This window comes from Wyeomyia smithii, chromosome 1 (genome assembly GCF_029784165.1).
Source record: "Wyeomyia smithii strain HCP4-BCI-WySm-NY-G18 chromosome 1, ASM2978416v1, whole genome shotgun sequence".
Lineage (NCBI taxonomy): Eukaryota > Metazoa > Arthropoda > Insecta > Diptera > Culicidae > Wyeomyia > Wyeomyia smithii.
In genome coordinates this window covers 29782655-29804860 of record NC_073694.1, presented here as the reverse complement: position 1 = coordinate 29804860, position 22206 = coordinate 29782655, and the positions used below count along the sequence as shown (strand labels likewise).

Below are 22206 nucleotides of genomic sequence, written 5' to 3'. Positions count from 1 at the left end.
TGTATAATGTGTATAAGTTTTTAGTATTCAGGACCTTTTAATTAACGATTTGACTCTTAATCACCTACGTGATACCTGGTTTTTTTTTGAAATTTAACTACTTTTCGGTGCACGTACTTTCTACCGTGACAACTTTTTTCGACAACCGTGAAAACTAACCACTTCGCAACTTTAAACTATTGTTCTGATTAGGAGAAGTGGTAGTGTAACAGACTACACAACAGTGCAACACTGATTGTGTACTCTCCCCTCGTTTCAGTGAAAAACTAAATAGTTTTTTATGCTACTCGATCCTCCGTTTGCCTTTTCGCGAATTTAGTTGGGCGCCAATTGTCACTACCCTCCAATTAGGGTAGCTTCCCGACAAACTTCAGCAGCACGAGACCTGGACTTAGTCACAAGGCCGGCGCGCTACTTGGCAAACTGGAGGGATTTCGCGATACTTAATTTCACTGAAACGCTCAACTTCTTTAAAAAGTGTTTTATTGAACGGTGTGGTGTGTGCTTCGACGGGTGTCACGACAGGTACGTACCGCTACTTCTCTCGACTCTCCTGGCTCGATGTGCGGCGTCCCGCGTCGAACGATGATTTTCCGCCGGTCAGCGACAGGGCGGCTGCAACTACGTGGGTGGTGTGTAGGCGACCTGGAAAGGCGTTCCAGGCAAGGGTCTTCTCAGGCGCTTCCTTCGTTGGCGTGGATCGGTTGGCGACGGACGATACCGACTTCTGCCGAACCGAGAAGGGAATCCTCTCCTTTACGGTTAGGGCCGTTGCCCGAGAGCTCGTTGGTCTTTTACGGTTAGACGTAGGCAACTTAATGCTGCCTAGGCCGAAGCGGGTGCCGAGTGCTATCGCGATCGCCAATCGCAAATTAATTAAATGCAACAAAAAGGTCCTATGGGCGGGAAATTTTCCCAAAATTAGCCAGGTTCAGAGGTATTTTACGGTGGCGGATGAATTAATCACTTATTTCCGTGGTTACCTGAATAATTCTTAGGATTGTCCTCTTTTACTCCTCGGTTTCTCCGGTTCAACAATCATTTACCACCAATTACCTCTTTTTTTAAAAAACTCGCACCTCTTTATCACTCGCTCGCCTGAATTCAAATGCGCTGTTGGCGCGTACTCGATAGCCGCCAATGCTCGTAGTTCAAATTTGGTATGGCGGCTAGTCGACTCATTTCGCCCCGTATGCGACAGCCCATCGATTTTGTGTAAGAGTTGAACTGTGGAAGCTTAGTACGTTACATGAAAAATAGGTGAGCGTTTACTAGGTACATTTCATACAATTAAAAAAACATTTAATTTTACTGTAACGATCGGTTACAAATTAAATGCAAAATGTTTTGGACTAATCTCATGTTTTTGTTTATTGTTAATGATTGAATGATGTTTTTAAATGACCGGACCGGTTTAGATCAGACAATAATTTCTTCAATGGAGTCAGTACCCAACTTATCTGTATTGATTGCAGGTTGCACTGTTTTAACGATGCCAACCTTCTGAACATCGGCTGATGCTTTATAAGTGTAGTGGTTTGGAGCTGCGCAATACATTCAAAATACGCTAGAGCATCAAATGCGTTATGCCCAACGCACATGCGTTGTACTGGTTCCAATTTTAATCAGTAAATGCGCTTATTTCGCTCATAAATGATCTGGTTACGCACACTCCAACTTTTGCGTGAAGTATCCAATCGTTAGTCCGTTTTCGTTACCTAGGTCATAGCCGGGCGTTACCAGGACTTGGGATGAACACTGTGTTACTCCCTTCCGTTGAAGGAACCCGACCCCTGTCAGCATGCGACCAGCAGTCCCGCCAGGGTTGGTTACCCAATCTTTCCACTAGTTACTAGCACATCAGTTGGTACCGCGAGAAGGTAGGGGCTCGGTAGCTGGGGGGCTGAAGTTCACAAGTGGGAACTCTTTTGCGCCTTTGGTCCATTCATTAACCAAATGGCCATGTGTTGTTTGTCGGATAGGGGTAAACGTTGAGGACCGAGGTAAGGACGAGATTGAACGGGGTCATTTGGAACTCCAACGAACCTGTTGGATTTATTGGTTCGTCTTTCGATAATATCGCAAGGCTAGATTTTCAGTAGTACCCGGTGGTGTCGTTTAGGTCCAGAGTTGTCGAAAGAGTCCGAAAAAATGATTGATGAGTATGTTCCATTATTTTTTAGCGTCATGTATTTCTGTTGGTTATGTTGGATACCAGATCATGTGTTGGCTTTGCTGTAATTGATTATAGTTCCTTGTCTGGTGTTGATAGAGAGTTCTGAGTTTGGTTGGCACTAAGAGTAGCAATCCCATTGTCCAGGGATCATATGTTTTGGTTTAAGTCATTTTGTCGTCTTGTCCAGCTAGGACATTTTCCAGGCTTTTGATTTACTCGTCTATGCGTTGGAGTTCCGCACGGAGTTCGGCGAAAGTCTACCTTAATTCGACGAAGATCTGTACATCCAAATCATTAGCCCCTGTCTGCAGTGCTCCTTCAAGAACGTGGAATTTTCTGTCCTTATCAGCGACCTTTTTGGTCAATTGTTACAGCTTCTGATCTAGAGTTGCAATCACCTCATCCTAATCAACGTTGATCACACCAGCAAAAGACTTGCTGCCAGTAGCTGTTTCAGAAACGCTTCCCACTGTGGGACCACCCTTATCAACTAAATGGCATCTTGTTGATATACCTAGAGCTATTACTAGAGATCGAGTGGAGGCATCTGAGGTATTAAACAGCTGCAGCACAAGGGCAATTTTTCACAATAAGCGTGATTCTGGGCAACACGACACCGAATTTTGTATGTCTGAACGTGTAACAATTGTAACACATTAATAAGAAACGGGTTCGGCCGTGATAGAAACGAAGAAATATTTCGAAATAAACCAAAGCACGTTTTATTCTAAAATCGATAGTAAGAGGTTAGGTGATTAAAATGACATTCGCTCAACTCCGACTTGTACTGAGCATTTGCTTCCTCTGCTTACACCGACGACTCTTTTTCCGGTGATGCTTCTTCTTCCAATATTTCGTCGCAATCAGCAGCACTGCTCAGCGATTCATTCGACTCTACCGGATAACAGCTCTGCCTCATCCATGGCCATTAACACTTTTTTAGCTCAATACGCAATCGCAACGCTTATTGAATGAAAAATAGTTTGTAGGTAAACATTGTATTAGAATATTGTATATTGTCTACTTCTGATTGAGGAAATAAATAAATAACCTCATCAACACCTTCTCCACTTATCTTGTCGTCGACGTTGTGATCTTTTTCGCTTTTGGGTCAAAAAATACGGTACCCATTTTTGTCGCAGCTGAAGAATACACTCTTCCAGGACTTGATGTCGAGTTTCTTCCTGTTAGCAGTACTCTCAAATATGCGCAGAAAGGAGATATCCGGTTTGGCTCCACTGCATAACTAAAACGGTGTTTGCCCCGCTCCAGAGCACTTGCCGGGCCTCGGTTCATAGGGTAACGTTTGCATTGGAAAATGGACTTTTCTTGGATAGATAAAAACTAAGACAGATAAATGAGTTGGTACATTTTGTCTGGACGGTAATTATATCAGCTTACTTGTAAATAATTTTACGTCCTTGCGAGCAGTTAACCGGAACATTCGCCATAGCGGACGAAAAAATTCGTGTAGGTATGTTTTTCAGTTTTTTTTTGTTTTATTTATTCATCAATTCCTCCTCACTTTTGTTACAAATTTGTTGAAGTAAATCTCACGCTTCAAGTTTGCCCAGAATTTCTCGATGGGACGCAGATGGAGGACGTTGGGTGAGTTCGCCGACTTGGGTACCACATCGATATTCAGCCACTCCTTCTCCTCCAATGATCGCTTTGAGTAGTCAGATCCGGCCACAACATCGCGTCTTCACCCTTATGCTATTTTTAGATGAACGACGCAACTTCCGGTATAAAGTGGGGCTCTGACATCTCCTTCTCACTGATTGTCAGCCACAGCGGCACCTTCTTGGGGAGCTTGGTGTGTGAAATGAACTTCACCTCGGAGCCAACTTCCTTTGTGGGGAAAAATACGAAGTGCCCTGCCAGTCGTTGCTATCCAGGGTGAGTTAGGTCTTGCCGTTCATCACCACCACCACGTTGCGAGTCGCCGGGAAAATCGATTTGACCATCTTCCTCAGCAGCTGCCGCTGCGTTATGGACGTTTTTGGAGCTTTGTAAACTCGAAGCGTAAAGAGAATGGTCTTCCTATTCTGATGCTTCTACGGAAACCAAATGTGCTCTTTTTTCTCAACAATTTGCTAGCTTGTTTGAAAACCTAGTGCCCACTGCGTAGGAAATAGACATCGCTGTCAGTCTAGTACCAAGAAACGTGATAGATTTCGACGTATTCAATATTAACGCTTCGATGGTTGAAGCTGCATTACAGAAACTGAAGCAGTCCTACAAGCCAGGCCCCGATGGTATTCTCGCTTGCATCTTAAAAAATTTCAGCGCTTCCTTGACTGCTCCCCTCCAGGCGATCTTTGATAGATCACTTCAACATCGAGCATTCCCATCGGAATGGAAGATTTCCCATATGCTGCCGGTGCACAAGAAAGGCGTTAAGTCCGACAATGCTAATCAGCTGGATCAAAATGCTTCGAGATCATCATGAAAGATATGCTATTCAGCTCTTGTAGGAGTTATATCAGCATCGCTCAACATGGATTCTATTTCAAACGCTCCGTGGACACTAACCTGTGCGAGTTCACATTATTTTGGAGTGGTTGATGCAGTATACACCGACATCAAAGCCGCATTTGACACCGTTAATCACGATATACTCCTTGCTAAGCTGCATCGTCTTGGAATCTCCGACAACATTTTCAGCTGGCTTCGCTCCTACTTGAGCAACAGACAGCTCTTCGTGAAAATTGGATCAACAGTATCTGAAAGCTTGACCCCCTCCTCTGGCGTGCCTCAAGGAAGCAATCTGGGTCCACTGCTGTTTTTGATATTTTTTAATGACGTGTCGATACTTCTTGCGAATGGTGGAGTACTAATCTACGCTGACGATTTGAAAAATCTACCTGATCATACGAAATGAAGCTGATTGCAGAGAACTTCAGAAACTACTGGATAAATTCGTTCATTGGTGCAAGTCAAACTTCCTGGTAGTAAGTGTGGCAAAAAGTTACGTGATCTCATATCGCCGACTTAAAGGACCTATCCTATACAACTATGTCATCGGTGATCAGATGCTTGAACGGGTTGACGAAGTCAGGGATCTTGGAGTATTGCTTGACTACCAACTCAAACTCAAGCTGCGTTATTCCGCGATAATCAACAAAGCCAATCGTCAATTAGGTTTTGTTCTGAAAATGGCAGACGACTTTATTGACCCCATCTGCTTACGTACTCTCTATTGTTCCCTAGTTCGTTCGATACTCGAGTTCGCATCGGTCGCCTGAAGCTGTGTGGAAATCTAGAATCGAATCTGTTCAGCATTAATTTTCCGTCGTGCGCTAAGAAGACTTCCATGGCGCAATCCCAACGACCTGCCCCCTATGAACATCGCTGTGCCGCTGGAGTCCCGTCGAAATATAAACCAAGCTGTGTTTGGCGCTAAAATACTGCGCGGAGAAATCGATAGTGCCAGCTTGCTGGAGCGCATGAGAATCTATGCTCCCGAACGTATACTGCGTCGACGGCAACTTATTCTGCCAAAACCAAGGAACACCGTATACGGTGATAACGAACCAATCAACACAATACGCAGACGTTTTCAAGAAGCCTATCACGTTTTTGACTTTAATGTTTCTTGTGTCAGTTTTAGACAACGCTTGCGAACTAGGGTTTGCAATTCCGGGAACGATTTCCCGGGAATTGCCCGGGAAAATCGGAATATTGATTCCCGGGATCCCGGGATTCCCGAGCTCCTCGGAAAATTTTCCATACAATATTGCAATAAAACTAAATATCGTATCAAAACACGAAACTTACGTCGTAGAAGTGTAGAGCAGCTTCATAGTGTGCATTATAGAGCAGCAAATATTTGCTTGAAACGACGATCAATATTTGCTTGCCGTGTAATATCAAATTATTTGCTTAATTTATTTGTCAAAAATATATGCTGTCTTATACAGTAAACGATAAATTAAGAAATATTTTCTTCGTCTCATGTCTTTTTTTGCTAGTGAGTTTACTACTAAGCGGATAGTTGCTTGATTTTTTCTTTGTTTATTGACAAAAAATTTTGAAACCTGTAAATTGATAAAAAAAAATGAAACCCGTAAATCAAACACTGCCAAACACTCAGCTTTATCTTCAACAAACTAAAAGTATTGGACTCTTCAGTTTCTAATGAAATATAGCAAGGGCTGGAATCGGTGATTTACAAGGATTTTAGAAATCAGACACCAGCGGTGATTCAGCGATCTTAAGCAAAGTTTTACAGAAGGGAACTACATTATTTGGGCCTAACGGCGGAACTGAGGCGATTGATAGACGATTGTTCATGAATTTCTGGAGTGAACCTGAATAAATTTTGTTCTTCAATTGATAATTGAATTGTAAACGATTGTTTGAAACTTTTCATTAATAAACTTTATTTGAAATCTCATTTTGCTAAGGATTTTTTCCTTTCCCGGTTCCCGGGAATTCCCGGGAAATGAGATTTTTCATTCCCGTTTCCCGGGAAATCTATTCTCGGGAAGATTGAAAACCCTATTGCGAACTGTATTTTTAACTTTAGACTAGTTTTAAAACCATATCATTAAGACCACGATGTGAGATGAAATTTAAATAAAATAAAATAAAATAAAATTGCCTGCAGCTCCGAGATCAATGGATGGGACTGCTGCTTTCTTACATATATGTCCATGTTCGCCTGGTACATTTTCACTGTTCGGCTGGTTGCACCGACCTCCCGGCCAAACGAACAGACACACTTCTGAACGGAGTAGCTTCACTGTTTTCACCATCACGGTTAGAGTTCGACTGATAACGTGGTTAATATTTATCTGCTGACTCATGGGTTACTATTAGCGAATTTCTTTATTCCACCAGCTCACCTCGTTTTGACCTGGAAGCGCACTAACTGCTGTCAAAACCCTTCTTCATTCGCTCGATTTTGACCCAGTTTTGACCTGCCGTGCTGCCCGAAGCGCACTGTAAAATTTGTCAGCTTCAACCCACTACTGCACGTGCTAAGTTCGTAAACAATTATCTGGCATCTCTTTCTTACTTGCGTCTTAAATGGCGATGACGTTTTATTATACCTCGGCAGTTTTGCCCGCGCACAGTGGAATAAAGAAATTCGCTATATGATTGATGCTGTATGAGTAGTTTTGGCAGTGCGCGTTCCGCATGCATAGAAGATAAATTTATAATGACACTTGCTTAAAGGAGTTCCAAAAACAAGGTCGAATAAGAGGTTCCAACGGTACGTCGAATTGAAGGAATTATCGTCCTTCATGATTTTATTTCTGTGTCCTTTTGGTTTTTTTTCAACGGTGAACATTCACATTCAACGGACGATTCCAATGACATAATTTCGTATTTTTCTCTATTGACCTGCTGATCATTGTTTTATATTCGTCATTTTGCACGTCGATATCTGTGGAAGAGAGCATCATATTTTATATTCCAGAAGAAACTCAAATCTGCTGTTCTGCTTATGCATAGCATAGAGCAACTATTGGTTTTTCTAAAGACAGCGTCTAAGCCCAAAATCACTTTTTCGTGTTCAATCTTCTGTCTTATTTGGGCAGATTGCATCCTCTTCTGTTGTAATTGGAGGTCGGAAATTTCTTAAACGAATTGTAATCGCAATGTTCCAAATGTTGATCGTGCTGCAATTTTGCTTACCATACACACAGACACATTTTGAAGGTCGAAAATGCTACCATCCGTGTCGCATCAAGCAGTTTAAGCGGGATTAACCAACTTTAAGATTAACCTTCAGCGTCAATTGCCCAACTAACCAGCCGGACGCCACTTTTCACGGTCGATGCATCAGTCAGTTCACGCTCAGTTGAAAATAATTCACAAGCTAGGTGTTAACTTTGGTGCTTCTGTCGTAGAAAAACGAAAAAGAAAGCAAACAAACGACTCGCGTGAATTCGATAAGTTTGATGATGCCGCTGGTGCGATCGTTATCCATTCGGTCAATGTCAGGCAGAAAAATGCCGACGGTCACCAATAAATTCCAAGGTTGACTGTTGCTCATCTTTGAACCACTGAATTTCAGGTACGCACTAAACAATTTTTATTGGCACTACACGTACATACTCTTACTCTCTATCTAAAATCTAATGTACTAGAAAATCGACGAACGTATCGAGAAAGCTAACAGATTCGTGTTCCCGTTAATTTTGTCGATATCGATATCGCACCTAACCTAAATGGAAGAACTGAGCAAATTGGTTTCTTATTTTCCTCCTGCACCTAGTAGGATAAACAATTTCCCATTGCAAACTAAACAAAACAAAAAAGCAGTACAACACTGGCTGTTATCACAGAAAAAAATCCCTTCATCAGTTCTCTCGTTTTTTTCGTTTTTTTCGTTCACCGGCATATTGCTTAAGGTTTCAGCGCCGTACTGTTCCCTGCGATGGTAATATTCCCAGGACCGTACACGGAATTCTCCAGTTCCTTCTTGTAAATTGCCACGTTATATTTGGTTTGCTACAAAAAGAGTGTTAAAAGTGAATGGTCAAATGTACAAGTAGTTGACTCACGTTCCAGGCGTCATTCCACTCTAATCGGAACAGTTTCTGCAGACCTCGGTAGTTCCGGTTCAAAATGCGGCCCAATTCCGCTCGGGTGATTCGATACTTGGCGGTGGTGCTTGTCGAGGGATCTGGGGTCGTTGTTGGTAACCGGGGCTGTGAAAAAAGCAGGTTTGAATTGTTTCTGATTGAATTATAGAAATCAAATTACATCCGGTGTGGTTGTGGTGTAAGTGTCGGTAAACTCGTTGCTCAGGATGTCGTAGATGTTCTTCAACGTCCAGGTGGTGTCGTTGTACTGCTGGTAGATGATTTTCCCCATCTTGCCAATCTTCTGAAAGAAGCCAAGCGCACGTTTGTGTCGGGTGATCTAAATCGGAGGAAAAACGGTGCAAAAAACCCACCAAAAAACGAAGGAATGTTAATGGAACACAACACGGCACACGATTTGGTTTCTGTTAATATTTCTAGCTAAAAAATGATTTGAATGAAACTAACTACGGAATGGAGCACGATTTCAGATCACCTGGGTATGATTTGATACCTACCGTTTTGAGAGAAGAAACTGACTTATAGGAGGAGGAGGAGGCGGAAGCTAGCAGATCTTGATCCTCATCATTGGCTTGCGTACAGCTGGCGGCAAGCAGGAATACCACCAGTGCAAATTTCCACGGACATGGGGCGAGGAGTGACATCTTGCGGGAAGGGTTGTGGGACTATGGCTGTCAAAACAAAATCATGTTATAAATTATCAGCTGTTAGCTATTAAATATGTAAAGTTATTGAAGGGTTTCTTTTTTCAATTTTTAGGTACATAATTCGTTCCAGATTGTATGCATTCTATTGTAAAATAAGCCTACGTCAGAAATACACATGAAATATTATAAATTTCGATGCAGACATGGGAATTTGTCTCTGTGGAGTATTTTTAGGTTATCACCAAATTTAGTCAAGGAGAATTTTTTTTTCTACCTGCTTGCAAAGATGACTAGAACAAGATACCTGACTCTTGCAGAATTCATCGGACATGATTGTCGCTGCGCGTGAGCAAAAGTCGAACTAATTTATACACTGTTAATATGATGTATACTTAACGTCAAAATCCTCTAACGACAAGGCCAAGATATGACTGCTGAAAGGTGAAACCATTTTTTAGCATCCATGTGGACGATTGTACGGTGCTGCTTTCCGAAAAATGATAATAATGTGTACGAATGTTTAGTTCTCAACCATGAACTTTCCAGAAGAATCAAGAATTATCGGCGCATCATATAAAATTAAGCGTATTATCAGAACTTCCTGATAACCGCTATGTGCACGCTCTACAGCCAAGTTTTCCACTCTTGCCGAGGATAATAAAGCAAAAATCGGGTGCCCCGGTGAACCTGACCATATGCACAATGGTTCTGAAACCTGGCTCGCGACATGTCAAAATTTAAGTTTTGGTAGAATAGGCCTGAAAAAAAAAACCCCTCAATATAAACTCTCACTCTGGCAGTCAATTTCACTTTTTTCTTTCGTACTTTGAAGTGCAAAAAACATGGCAATAGCATTAAGGGCCAAAATTTACAATATCATCAATCTGCATGTTATCTTGAGCGTCTAGCTGACCAAACTTCTACACCTTTTTCATATACAATCTTGAACAGCTCAACGGTCGATGACGGACTATGCACGATAAATCGGTTTTGCTCATAGTGACAATTTTATGAGAATTTAAGTCAACAGATGGCAGCACTAACCGTTGCAAATCGGTCGTATTCAAAATGTATGAAGAATATGAAAGTTAGGTATCTTTAATTAGTTATCTTTGCTGCTTGGCTTCGCCTGGCTTTCTTACTTCCCGATGTTCACGAAAGTTGGCTTTGTTTTTCTGGGCAATCCTGAATATTTTAAATTCAACTTGTTAAAGAAGATTGAATTTTTTTCTTGATTTTCGACAATGACCATCCATCACCATTAATCTTAAAGTATCTACTCTTCTTTAGTTGTTTTGTAACAGAAATTTAGTAAAATATTTTTTTCATCTACTTGTTGTTCTGTCTATTTTTAGGGCTCTCTTAGAGCAAGACTGGCTATATTGTTATTCGTTCTACAGCCTCGCAAGATCTTTTGCTACATTATGCAATGATTTGGACTTTCACAAGTCAGTGATTTATCTGTTTTAATTTAATGACATAAATGTAAGTGAATTGTTTTATAAAAGGTTTGGAAGCATAAAACTCATATTACTAATATTATTATGTAGCCATCCACGTCACGTTTTGACTGATAAAAGAATAGTTGTCCGAAAAACTCAAATAGTGTACTTGTGTTGTTAGGTTGGCAAATGGCTGGCCACGTGTAACTTGAGACCCTAATGTGGCCATTCACCGCTGTCCAGCAACTCTTATCCCAACCTCCACGTGGTGCCGACTGGAATACGAGTAACCTTAGCGGTGATCGGGTAACCAACCCCCGGTGGAAACTATGGTCGTATGCTGACTGGGAAGGGGGTCGTACGCGGCTGTATCCCCAGATTAGGGGTGGCGTACAACAGTGTCTGACCCGGAGCAGGTGGCTAAATTATGGAATGCTGTATCCCGCCAGCTACATCTAAGATGGCAGCCCCATCAGCAGGATGTAGGTATCGCGACCCTGCAGGGCCCTGGTAAGGTAGCATACCGAAACCTTCCTTCAACCACGAACAACGAAATTAGAAATACGGAACAGATTAATCGGCAAAGACCTAGGCTACGAACACGGAAAAAGATTGAGGTAAAGGATTGGAAATTGGGTTCTTGGAACGTCCGATCTCTCAATGAACTGGCGCGGGCTAGCTTGCTTGCTCGAGAACTACAGCGGCAGGAAGTCGAAATCGCAGCGATTCAGGAGGTTCGGTGGCCAAATTCCGGAGAAAGGGAATTCCGTGCAGTAGACCCTATTGCACACACTTCTTTCAAGTACCACACCTAGGGCAAATTTTTCAACTACAATTTAATCAACACCTACGCACCGACAAACGACAAATCCGATGAAGTCAAAGATGAGTTCTATGACAAGTTTGAGCGAATCTATGACGAGTGCCCAAAACACGACGTAAAAGTCGTCATCAGAGACACAAACGCACAGGTTGGGAAGAAGGAATTCTTCCGTCCGGTCATTGGAAGGCATAGCCTCCACGCGTCAACCAATGAAAATGGCCTGAGGCTGATAAACTTTGCCGCAGCCAGAGGAATGGCCATATGTAGCTCCTATTTTCCACGTTTGAATATTCGGAAACACACCTGGAGGCATCCAAATGGATAAGCCTGCTCCCAGATCGATCACGTACTGATTGAAGGTCGGCACTTTTCGGATGTTACTGATGTTAGGTCTTTTCGGGGACTCTGACCATTATTTCGTCGCACAGAGGAGTAACTCGAGTGAAAACCTGGCCAAAATTATTTTCGCTGTTATTTAGCAATATTTTGGGAATTATTTAAGTGAGAAGTGGAAGTGGCTGGTTCGAGTATTATATCAAAAAATAACTCTAAATATCACACACACAACTTGATGTTTACATTTACATAGCCTATGTGTCTCCATTAATGTTAGTGAGCAGAATAAGTAATACGCTCGAATGATTTGTTTTCGCAAAACGGGCAGCAAAACAAATCGAAGAATTTACCAGAAAAATGATGTAGCAAAATATCTTCATTTAGACCTATCAATTTGATGCTTACAAATTATATGATGCCTCGTGGAACCTACTTAGGTTGGGAAAAGCCTTTTGTACGGAGTGTTATTTATCTGGATTATTGATTCTGTGCATCAAGTTATTTTTAAGTTAACTCAAATTAGTTGAAACTCATTCACTAAACTAATCTCATTTCATCTTTGTTGAGCTGAAACACTATTTTAAGCGTGAGGCAAGCACCCATCAGGGTACCCATCAGGTATGCGGAGATTCTATAGAACTGTCAATAGAGTCAGAAGCAGGAATTATTCGGTGTCGGTCATGTGTAATGACAAGGACGGCAATCTGCTTACTGATAAACCGGCGGTTGCAGCCAGGTGGAAGGAGCATTTTCAGGCGCTATTGAACGATGAGGAGCCAGATGAGCAGAGCAGGAACAGGATGACGATTATGAGAGAAAAACGAAAAAACGGTAAGGCCGCTGGGAAGGACGGTATCCCGGCCGAACTTCTTAAAGCGGGAAGCGAGCGGCTGAACTATGTGATCCACCAGACAATAATAAGGATCTGGGCGGATCAAATCTTCACCCTGTGACAGATCCTCGCTAACTTCCGGGAGTACAACTTACCAACTCACCATCTGTTTGTGGATTGCAAGGCGGCGTACGACTCAGAGAAAAGAAACGAGCTGTGGCAGGTCATGCTGGAACACGGTTTTCCTACGAAACTGATTGAGCTGAGTCGTATGACGCTGGAGGGATCGAAATCGTGCGTGCGGATAGCTGGCGAGACATCAGCCGCGTTCGTAACATTGGATGGACTGAAGCAGGGGGATGCGCTCTCTAACTTACTGTTTAACATCGCTCTTGAAGGTGCTGAACGAAAAGTAAACGTGGAAAGAAACGGTACGATCATCACGAAATCTCACATGCTTCTTGGTTTTACGGACGACATAGATATCATCGGTATCAACCGTAAGGCCGTGGAGAAGGCCTTCGTACATTTTAAGAGGGAAGCAGCGAGATTGGGACTTGTCATTAACTCTGCCAAAACGAAGTACATGGTAGTTGGCAGAGAGCGTGGGAGTCCCCGTGGTGTTGGTGCTGAGGTGGAGATTGATGGGGAATGATTTGAAGTGGTTGACGAATTCATTTATCTTGGTACGCTTGTGACATGTGACAACGATGAGAGCTGCAAACAGGGCCTTCTACGGACTACGTAACCAGCTAAGGTCCCGTAGTTTGCAAACTCGCACAAAACTAGCGCTGTATAGGACGCTGATACTCCCGGTGGTCCTTTACGGACATGAAGCATGGACGCTGAAGGAAGCTGATCGACGAGTGTTTGGAGTGGCGCAGACGCATGAACCACAAGTTGTACCAGGTATACAAACATGCTGATATAGTGAAGGTAATACAGCGGGGCAGGCTTCAGTGGGCTCGACATGTAGCAAGAATGCCTGACGAGAGAGCCGCCAAAACTATCTTCAGTAGAGAACCAGGAAGAGGCCGTCGACTCCGTGGTAGGATGTACGCGGTGGATGTAAATTCGCGGGGATGAATCTGTGTGCAATATAATGCCGAAATTGATGTTGAACTCAGCGGATGATTAATACCTATTTATAACTATTCTAGCTTTTGAATAATTATTCGACTCCCAGGAAGAGTTTTTGAAAAAATAAAAGATAAATGATGAATTTTTAAAATATAAAAGATTTTATGCAAAGCAGTCGATGGTGTGCTTATGAGTATTGTGGGTGTTATAGTGGCTCAAGCATCCAGCATTGCGTGCTGGCAAAACAAGCAGAGAAAGGTGGTTACAAAATTTCTTTCGAATAGTGAGCTTGGAAAAAGTGTGGTTCATCTTGAAAAGTGCAGTAATTTATTCTCGGTAACTGGGTGAGCCATTGTTGAGGGTCAGTTGTTATGATGTTATGGAAAGTTCTGGCGAATTTCGTTTTATTTATGATCACATGCTTTTGAAAAATGAGCTATGAATGCATGACACTCTTACAAGACAAAATAGGCAGTTTTACAATATAGTTTAAAAATAGTTTGAAAATTTGATATCGCGCTCGACAAGTATTTGATCCTATCGCCTACCATGCCCTAACTGGTCGGTTACAGACATTTCACTTGATTCTATGCTTTTATTTTATGACTTTTCTAGCTTTTGGACAATTGTAATACAAATAAACAGTTTTTATTTAATTATACTGTAACCCTTTTTATCGGGCTGACGATAGTCCATGACAACTAAATTTTTATTGCGATTGTTTTGGCATTTTGTTAATAAACTTAGCACTTTGTTTTGTTTGACATGCATATTTGCATTTTTCCCTAGATTTTAGGCTTTGAAGGCATGAAACTTTGCCAGTTTTCATACTCAGTAGGTATCTTAGTTTATTTATTATAAGAGAGAACCGATGCGAAACACCGTGTCCCTGCGCGTCTGCGTCGGTAGAAGGGAATAGTGCTGCCGTGCATAACGCTCCGGTGTAAACGCGTCTTCGGTTCGGGTTAGTTATGCACATCTAAGGGTTTTCAGAGTGTAGTGACTTCCCGATGTGCCTTAAGATATTTATCTCACGTTGACCGTTTAGTCGGAGAAGGCCCGTTCGTCGGTTTTATTTAATCACGTTGCAAACCGGAATAGATTTTGTCTGGTCGATAAATATCGAGATTAATTTAATAACTACGCGATGTAAATCTTATAAAGGACCGCCTCTGCCAAAGTGCGCTTGCTCTCTTGAAGCTATTCTGGATTATTGGTCACTCATACAAATACTTAGATGCTTCGGGTTGTATATGATTTTTGCGCGCATCATTCACATAGGATCGCGGTGTTTGACAAGAAAGATATTTTCGTCATGAGAATTTCCGTCAAATATCGTGAAGACATAATAACACAAACCTTTCTTTCAGCCGCAGTAGTAGAGATTCAGAAATAAACTCGGTCTCGGGTTGTCCGTTTAGCCGGAGATTGTTCACCAATTGCTTTGATATAAGCGTCATCGGAGTAAGTTTCGTTCGGTTTATGAATATCTTGAATAATCTAATGGCTACGCAAAGTATACCTTCTAAAGAGCCGCGTTTATCGAAGTGCGTTTCTGCGTTTCTGATACTCGGAATGGCCTTCTTATGGTGTATTGGTTCAAATCAGATTCACACCATGTAGTCGTATATGCGTGGCTCCAATAACATTATATTGTAAAATAGGTCAATTTTGTGCTCCATTGAAATAAACCATGCACACCTGTGTGCGGCCCCAAAGGCATTGGTAATGTCTCTTGGTCTAAACCGGTACCAGATATAAATAAGTTAGTTGTGTTCCTCTAATCAGCCGGCTGACTATAGAATAAACCGAAAATAGCTAAAAAGAGACGGATAGGAGTTATATGTATGATCGCATCACTTATCAAAGTGAATTCTGATCCAACGAGACCTCCCCTACTAACAAAAACCTCCTTCCTGTGACCTTTGTGGAGATGCAGAGGTAAACACGGTCTCCAAATAGCAAGGGTCACACTAACATCCCTACCCTCTTCCTACCTGATTGCAAGGACGTGGCCGGCCGTCATTATTGATCCTTTAAATTATTAGTCACTAAAACTTGTACAATGCGAATGATCGGTCACTGCCAACCCCATTCAGTTGATTCACTGTACAATTTTACTGATTCGGATCAATCACGGAGTGCAACCATTGATATGTGCAGTCAGTCAAGCTAAGCTAAGCTGAGCTAACCAACAACCAGCTTTTCCATAACCGGCAGTATCATGCCAATTAGGTCATCATGCAAAAAAAATTACAGGTTTTCACGTTGATATTTCCTCAGTAAAAGTTGAACAAATGAAACAGTAGACATGCAGGATCATGATTTCCCGGCGTCAAGCCTGATTTCCCGGTTTCCCTGTCTTTTTTCCGATGATTTGAAATTCCCTGCTTTTTTAAGCTTTTCCCGGTAGAGTGGCCACCCTGATTATAAATCAAATAAAAATTCGTTTTTTTTTTGTATAATACAGGTATAATACTCGAATAAATATGCAATTAGTAAATATATTTATTTTTCGTAGCTAACTACAGTCCGACCTGTATCCTGTATCCTGTATCGTGTATGTATTAAGTCATTTCAAAAAGACTTTTAGTTTTTTTTCCAACATTTGTTCAGAGACCTGTCCCCTCACCTCACTTAATCTGGAAAAATTCAAAATAAAAATATTGTTTGTCAATGCATTAAGTCGATGGTTAAGCTAGTAAGATAGTAAGATAGTTAAATTCTCAAGCTCTTATCAGAGGCACATCCGTTTATCACTAGAGTATTACGATTTCCAACGATGGTTCCTGCTTCGAAGAACCCTATCGTAGGAGAATTTCTGACCGAAAAATGCCAAAGACTCGTGAATCCGTCGAGAAATATCTGAGTTTGACCACTTTTCTATATCTTTTCACCACTTTTCGCTACTACTGTTAACTTAAAAAAAAGGAAGTGAACATAAACAGGTCAAAGTAGCGTTCTCATAGCACTTATCGTAAATTTCTTAAAAACAAAAAACATCATTATGATCAGAGTTCTAACAAGGCTGTCAAACACACGCTGCTACGAAAAGTCGTTGAATTGTTAACTGGTTGACTTTTTCGAACGGGTGACAAACTTGATTTAATCCACACGTTAGATAAAAAAAACTAGTCACTAGAGCTGCTACTTTATATCCAAACTTAGTTTGCTTTTAATCCACCCAACCGACTGTCCTTGAGTCAGAATTCCGTTGACCAGCGGATCAGTGCCAGTGGCAATTTCCTGAATCACTTCCTATTCATCCCCCCAATCTGTCAACACTAGTAAATTCAATCTCATTTCCGGACGCACTTCACTTAACTGACAAACCTAAAACCTCTCGGTTTTGTTTTCCTTTCTGGTTTTGTTTCGGTGCTCCCAACACAAGCCACTTAAAAGCCGTGTCGCCATTAACCTTTAATTTCGGTTTACATTTCACACCAAAAACCAACACGATCTCGGATTGACCCTGCCCTCCGACTGTTTGAACTTGTTTCGGGTCATAACCATCACATCATCAACTGTCAACCACCGGAATCGAAACCCGGTAACCTTTAGCATCGGGTTCCATTTTTTCGTCTTTCGCTAACCTGTTGTGTGCAGGAATGTGTTTCGAAGGGAGGCTGCCCCAAGGTGCTGAAGCGCGAGCGCTCGTTCGCTACAGATCGGTCAACGGTCCGAATTGGTACTGAGCTTAACGCGCGCGCAGGATAAATGTGCGCGATTCAACAGAGGCTAAGGCGGGGCGCGCACCTTTTCGGCCGACCGAGCACGTGCTAAGCCGAGTGGCGTTTCAGAAGTCAGCCGTTCGTTTCGTTTTCCGTTGCTTCCTCCGCAATGATCCGCGAGTTACTGAGCTGAAGGCACGTACAGCAGGGCGAGTTGGAAGCTAGAACAGTCCGGTGGTGGAAGTGAACAACAGCAATAACAACGAAAAAACAGTCAATTGGCGCGATCGATACACTCATTATGCACCTCATGATCGACGACAATGCTCGTATGCCGGGTTGGCGTGCTGCACTCTCTGAAGTTGTTAACCGCTAGAGAGGGTGGCGGCGGAAAAAAACGATTGTTGCTTCGAGGGGTCCAACTCTTTTCTTAAATCATTTTGGAATAATTTCTGTCTGATTTGGTTGAAATTTTCGCAAATAAAAAAATTCAGTTATGAAAATATATTACAATAAATTGTTAACTGATGGAACTACCCCTCGGTGCCATGACAATACAAGCACGCTCTCCGGTGCTCATCGTACACCGATCACGAAGAGGCAGAACTCAGTCACTTTATGGGCACACGCTTTTTCTCGCCCGTATTATGATGGTACCATATACCTAGTGTTGTGATTTCAGAACCCACCATTCAAACCGTTTGTGCGGTAAAGTGGTTTGCGGTGGTTGGGAAATGCTGTTGGCACTTCGGCCGTCTCGGTCGATTGGAACATAACAGTGAGGGGGTTGTGGAAGGCTCTAATACGGAAGAGGAGCCCACAGCAGAACGACGACGTCGAAATTCAAACAACATTGGCTATGCAAATAACGGTGCAATGTTTACGCGAGTTTGTACAAGAATTGTATGCATATCGTACTCGTACAAAGAGGGGTGGTCATTTGGCGTTTTCGGGTTTGATTTTTGAAGGACAACCGCAGCTGCAGCTTTCGAAACGTTCACCAACGGTCGTTCGGGTGGGCTCAAGAACTCACTGTAAGATTGTTTTGAGTGTGAGTGTAACTGCGCACATGTATGTAGCAAGCGGGAACTGCAACATGAAGGCTGCTGCCTGAAGGATTACACGCCGTTCGTTGATCGGTATTCGAGTGGAATTACAAAATGATTAATAAGCTAAGTGGGTAGCGGAGAGAAGCAGCAAGATTTATGCGGCTAGCAACCGTGCCGAGGCTAGGACGAACGTCAGGCACAATCATTGGGGCGATCGTGATGCAAAACATTCAAGGAAAACAACTGTCACGAAGATCACTGGCACAGGCGACGAACCGCCGCGGCAGGTTGCGCCAAAAATAGTTTTCAGTACTGGGGTGATGTATCCATGAGTGGAACAATCCGTAAATAAATCATGGGTGGACTGATTTTTCTTTCAGATGAGATTAGTGGATCATTAATCATATTAAGGTGGAGAATATGACTTTCATCGAGGTGTTTGGCACATTTCGGAGGTAAATAAATGTGCTCATAGATATTGTATATAATCTACAATGATATGGGTTACTATATTACACAAAAAGTTTTAGTTTTTTACCAAGTACCAAAGATCGTTTGCTGCGCTTTTGATTTTTCTATGGAAGTACCCATTTCCTCTTGTCAAAAACAAAAATATGGCAATAGATACGGTAACGACTAAGAATCTAGTTTTGTACTATTTATCTCACATGAGAAAGCTCGTAGAATATACGCTAAAAAATTGAGATTACCCAAGACTGCAAACATTGGAGTCTCATTCCTTAAACTCATATTTTGTAATTGGTAGCGAGGAAAAAAACTGCTATAAGGAATTCTACGTTTGACAACATTCTAGCTTAATTATCTATACAGATATTTCATGGTAATAACGTGCGGTGAAATTTTGACGTTGACTAACGTCTATATCGAAGTTAGGCCCCTGAATTTGAAAATCTAGTAATTCAACCAGGGAAAACCAAAGAAAAGTGGTCAGGTTTTGAGCGCTTATTTTGCAGTCATCTATAATCAGATTTTCGAGGTTTTGGCATCAATCGATCAGAAATTCTTTTACGGTTAAATTTATGTAACAAAAACAAACTATTGTTTGAGATACACTATTGAAAAATTGGTAATTAATATCGATTGTCTAAATCATACCGCGCAGCCAATCACTACCTCTCTTCCCAAGCACAGTCGACACTAACGGATACAATCGATCTGGCTTTGTTGTTATTGTTGTTGTCACTTTCTGTTTCCGATAAACATAAACTGCTGCTAGCGGAAAAAAACCTTGCAAATATGCATCTTTTTGTTGGTGTTAATTTTACGACAGCGGCCGGCGCCCCATCATTCTGATTCCAAAACCGCACCAGTGACATGCGGACGCTAGGTGATAGCAGCTGAAAAGAGGAAATACAAAAAAATACCGCTCATCTCGTGCCGGCTTCACCCGTAATGCTGGTGGTTTTAGTAGTAAATGGCTACTGCAAAACACTTAAATGGCTGGAATTCTGGACGGACTAACCAGGAAACTATAATCGGCAACTGGCACCTTTTGGTGCCTCGAAATTTTGGTACAGAAGCGGCTAATTGATTTTTCTGTTTTACCAAATGCTGCTGCTAGCGGAAAAAACCTTGCAAAAATGCATGTTTGTGTTGGTGTTAATATTACGACAGCGGCCGGCGCAGCTTTCAAGAAACATTTGTCTCTACCATTCCATCATCTATGTAGCCCCGCCTTCTTTCTAATTATCTGACGAAGCCTTGGTATAAAACGTATTGTTCGAACATTTCACCCCATCAGTTTCATTATTAAACCGTACCGGATACATACGGACGCTCGGTGTTAGCAGCTAAAAGGAGGAAAAACAAAATAGTACCGGTCATCTCGTGCCGGTTTCACCCGTTATGCTGGTGGCTGTTAGTAATAAATGGCTACTGCAAAATACTAAAATGGCTGGAATTCTGGACGGACTAACCAGTAAACGAGAATAATCGGCAACTGGTACCTTTTAGTGCCTCGAAATTTTGTTACAGAAGTTTTGTAAAAGAAGCGTTGCAATTCCCTCTACTATTTGCTTCAATGGAATATAAGAATACGGTAGTCAACGTCATGCGGTCGTGTCTTGAATACCACCCTCCCACTATTTATTTTCTTATTGCCCAGGAGAAATATCATATGCCCTATTATACATATTCTTTTTTACGAGTATTGGTTTTGGTGGTGGAACGAAAAATAAGAAGATATATAAATATCAAAACTGAAACAACTAGTTCAAGCAGCGTTTTCTCGGTAATTCTGAGCCCAACTTGGAATCATTCTCTATTTTGGTCTTTTCTCGTCTATAGATATGATTTTTCAGGATTTTTTTATCAATTTTAGATCATTTACTAATTCTTTTTTTTCTCGCCTGGCTCCAAACGTAATTGGCTGATTTTGACAGTATTATACAGTATTATATTAGTATTATTAACATTTTGTATCGACACGCAAAATCATACTTTTCTTTATAACAAAAAATCAGCTTTCTATTTTGCAGCAGAAATAGATTATTCAACCAAGTATTCTTGATTGTATGTTTTTTTAAAAATCTCTTTGATACATTGTTTTGTTATGAATAAAGTCTGGAGAAGCAAAAAAAAAAAAACAAGACAGAATTATGACAGTAGAAGTATGATGGTTATTATAATCCTGGTCAAAATTTGCTGCATTTCCCGTAAACTTATTTCCAATGTTTTGTGGTTTTATTGGGCGAAAAACAGAAAAGAAAAAAGCCACTTACCTCTTTACTCTCAGGTCCCGAGACGCGAATTTCAACAAAATGAAATGCACTTCGGCTTACACTGGTAAACGCAGGTTTTGCCTTGGAGCTCCAACAAGAGAAAAATATAATATTACACCTTTTGAACCATTGCTGTGAATTTTGGTGCCCCAAGGGAAGATAATTTTCTCAGATACTTAAATGAGTTTTCCCATGAACCAACGTAGAAGCGACGAACCCGAAGAGCACTTACTCTGCCACGCTTTGACGCACTTCTGCATAGGCTAACGGCACTCAAATTCACAAAAATGTTTAAAAAGTTATAATCTTTTAAGGGCAACACATTTTTTCGCATTCGTCGACCAATCTTATCTTCAATTTTAATTTTTCCCCCCTGTATAAGCGTTTAGCGATAATTTTCAATTGATTTTGCGAAACTTTTTTGGAGTTTAATTTGGATCATATTTTATTTAGAAAGCGTTTTAGGGGAACTGCTCCATTATTCATCTCATTAAGCCGATATTCACGAAGAATGCACGGATTAAATACCAAATTTTCACGAAATCATTGAACAAATAAGCTAAATATACTTACGTACTCTTATGGAATCGTTCAGCATTGTATATTTAGTAAAATCAGCTAGATTTATCCTGAATTTTGTAAACAAACCATTTTTCACAACGCTTCCATGTCCATCTCAAAACTTGAATCACTGCTCAATTATTCATCTCACGACGCTCCCATATTCATCACACTGTTAATTATGAATGAATCACATTATCATGAATGAACGTAGCCGCAGCCCGTCGTGGTAGGTTACCTAGATATCCGCTGTAGTTGTTTACGTGCAAAATTGATAACCTAGGTAAC

General features: G+C 41.5%; 1 protein-coding gene across 4 annotated transcripts in view; it reads right to left on the bottom strand.

Annotated features, from left to right (window-relative positions):
• Positions 1-6740: 6740 nt before the first annotated feature.
• Positions 6741-22206, bottom strand: part of LOC129718303 (uncharacterized) — a 41708-nt gene continuing 26242 nt past the window's right edge. For 2 of the 4 annotated variants that reach the window (XM_055668946.1, XM_055668949.1), the window contains 4 exons: positions 9234-9407; positions 8897-9055; positions 8695-8841; positions 6741-8641 (listed from right to left, as the gene is read on the bottom strand). In XM_055668946.1, the coding sequence (XP_055524921.1) occupies positions 8537-8641; positions 8695-8841; positions 8897-9055; positions 9234-9380 (558 nt within the window). In that variant the 5' untranslated portion in view covers positions 9381-9407 and the 3' untranslated portion in view covers positions 6741-8536. Of the gene's footprint in view, positions 8642-8694; positions 8842-8896; positions 9056-9233; positions 9408-15255; positions 17436-17489; positions 17754-22206 lie in introns of those variants that run through there. The other 2 variants (XM_055668945.1, XM_055668947.1) reach the window with 2 other exon arrangements.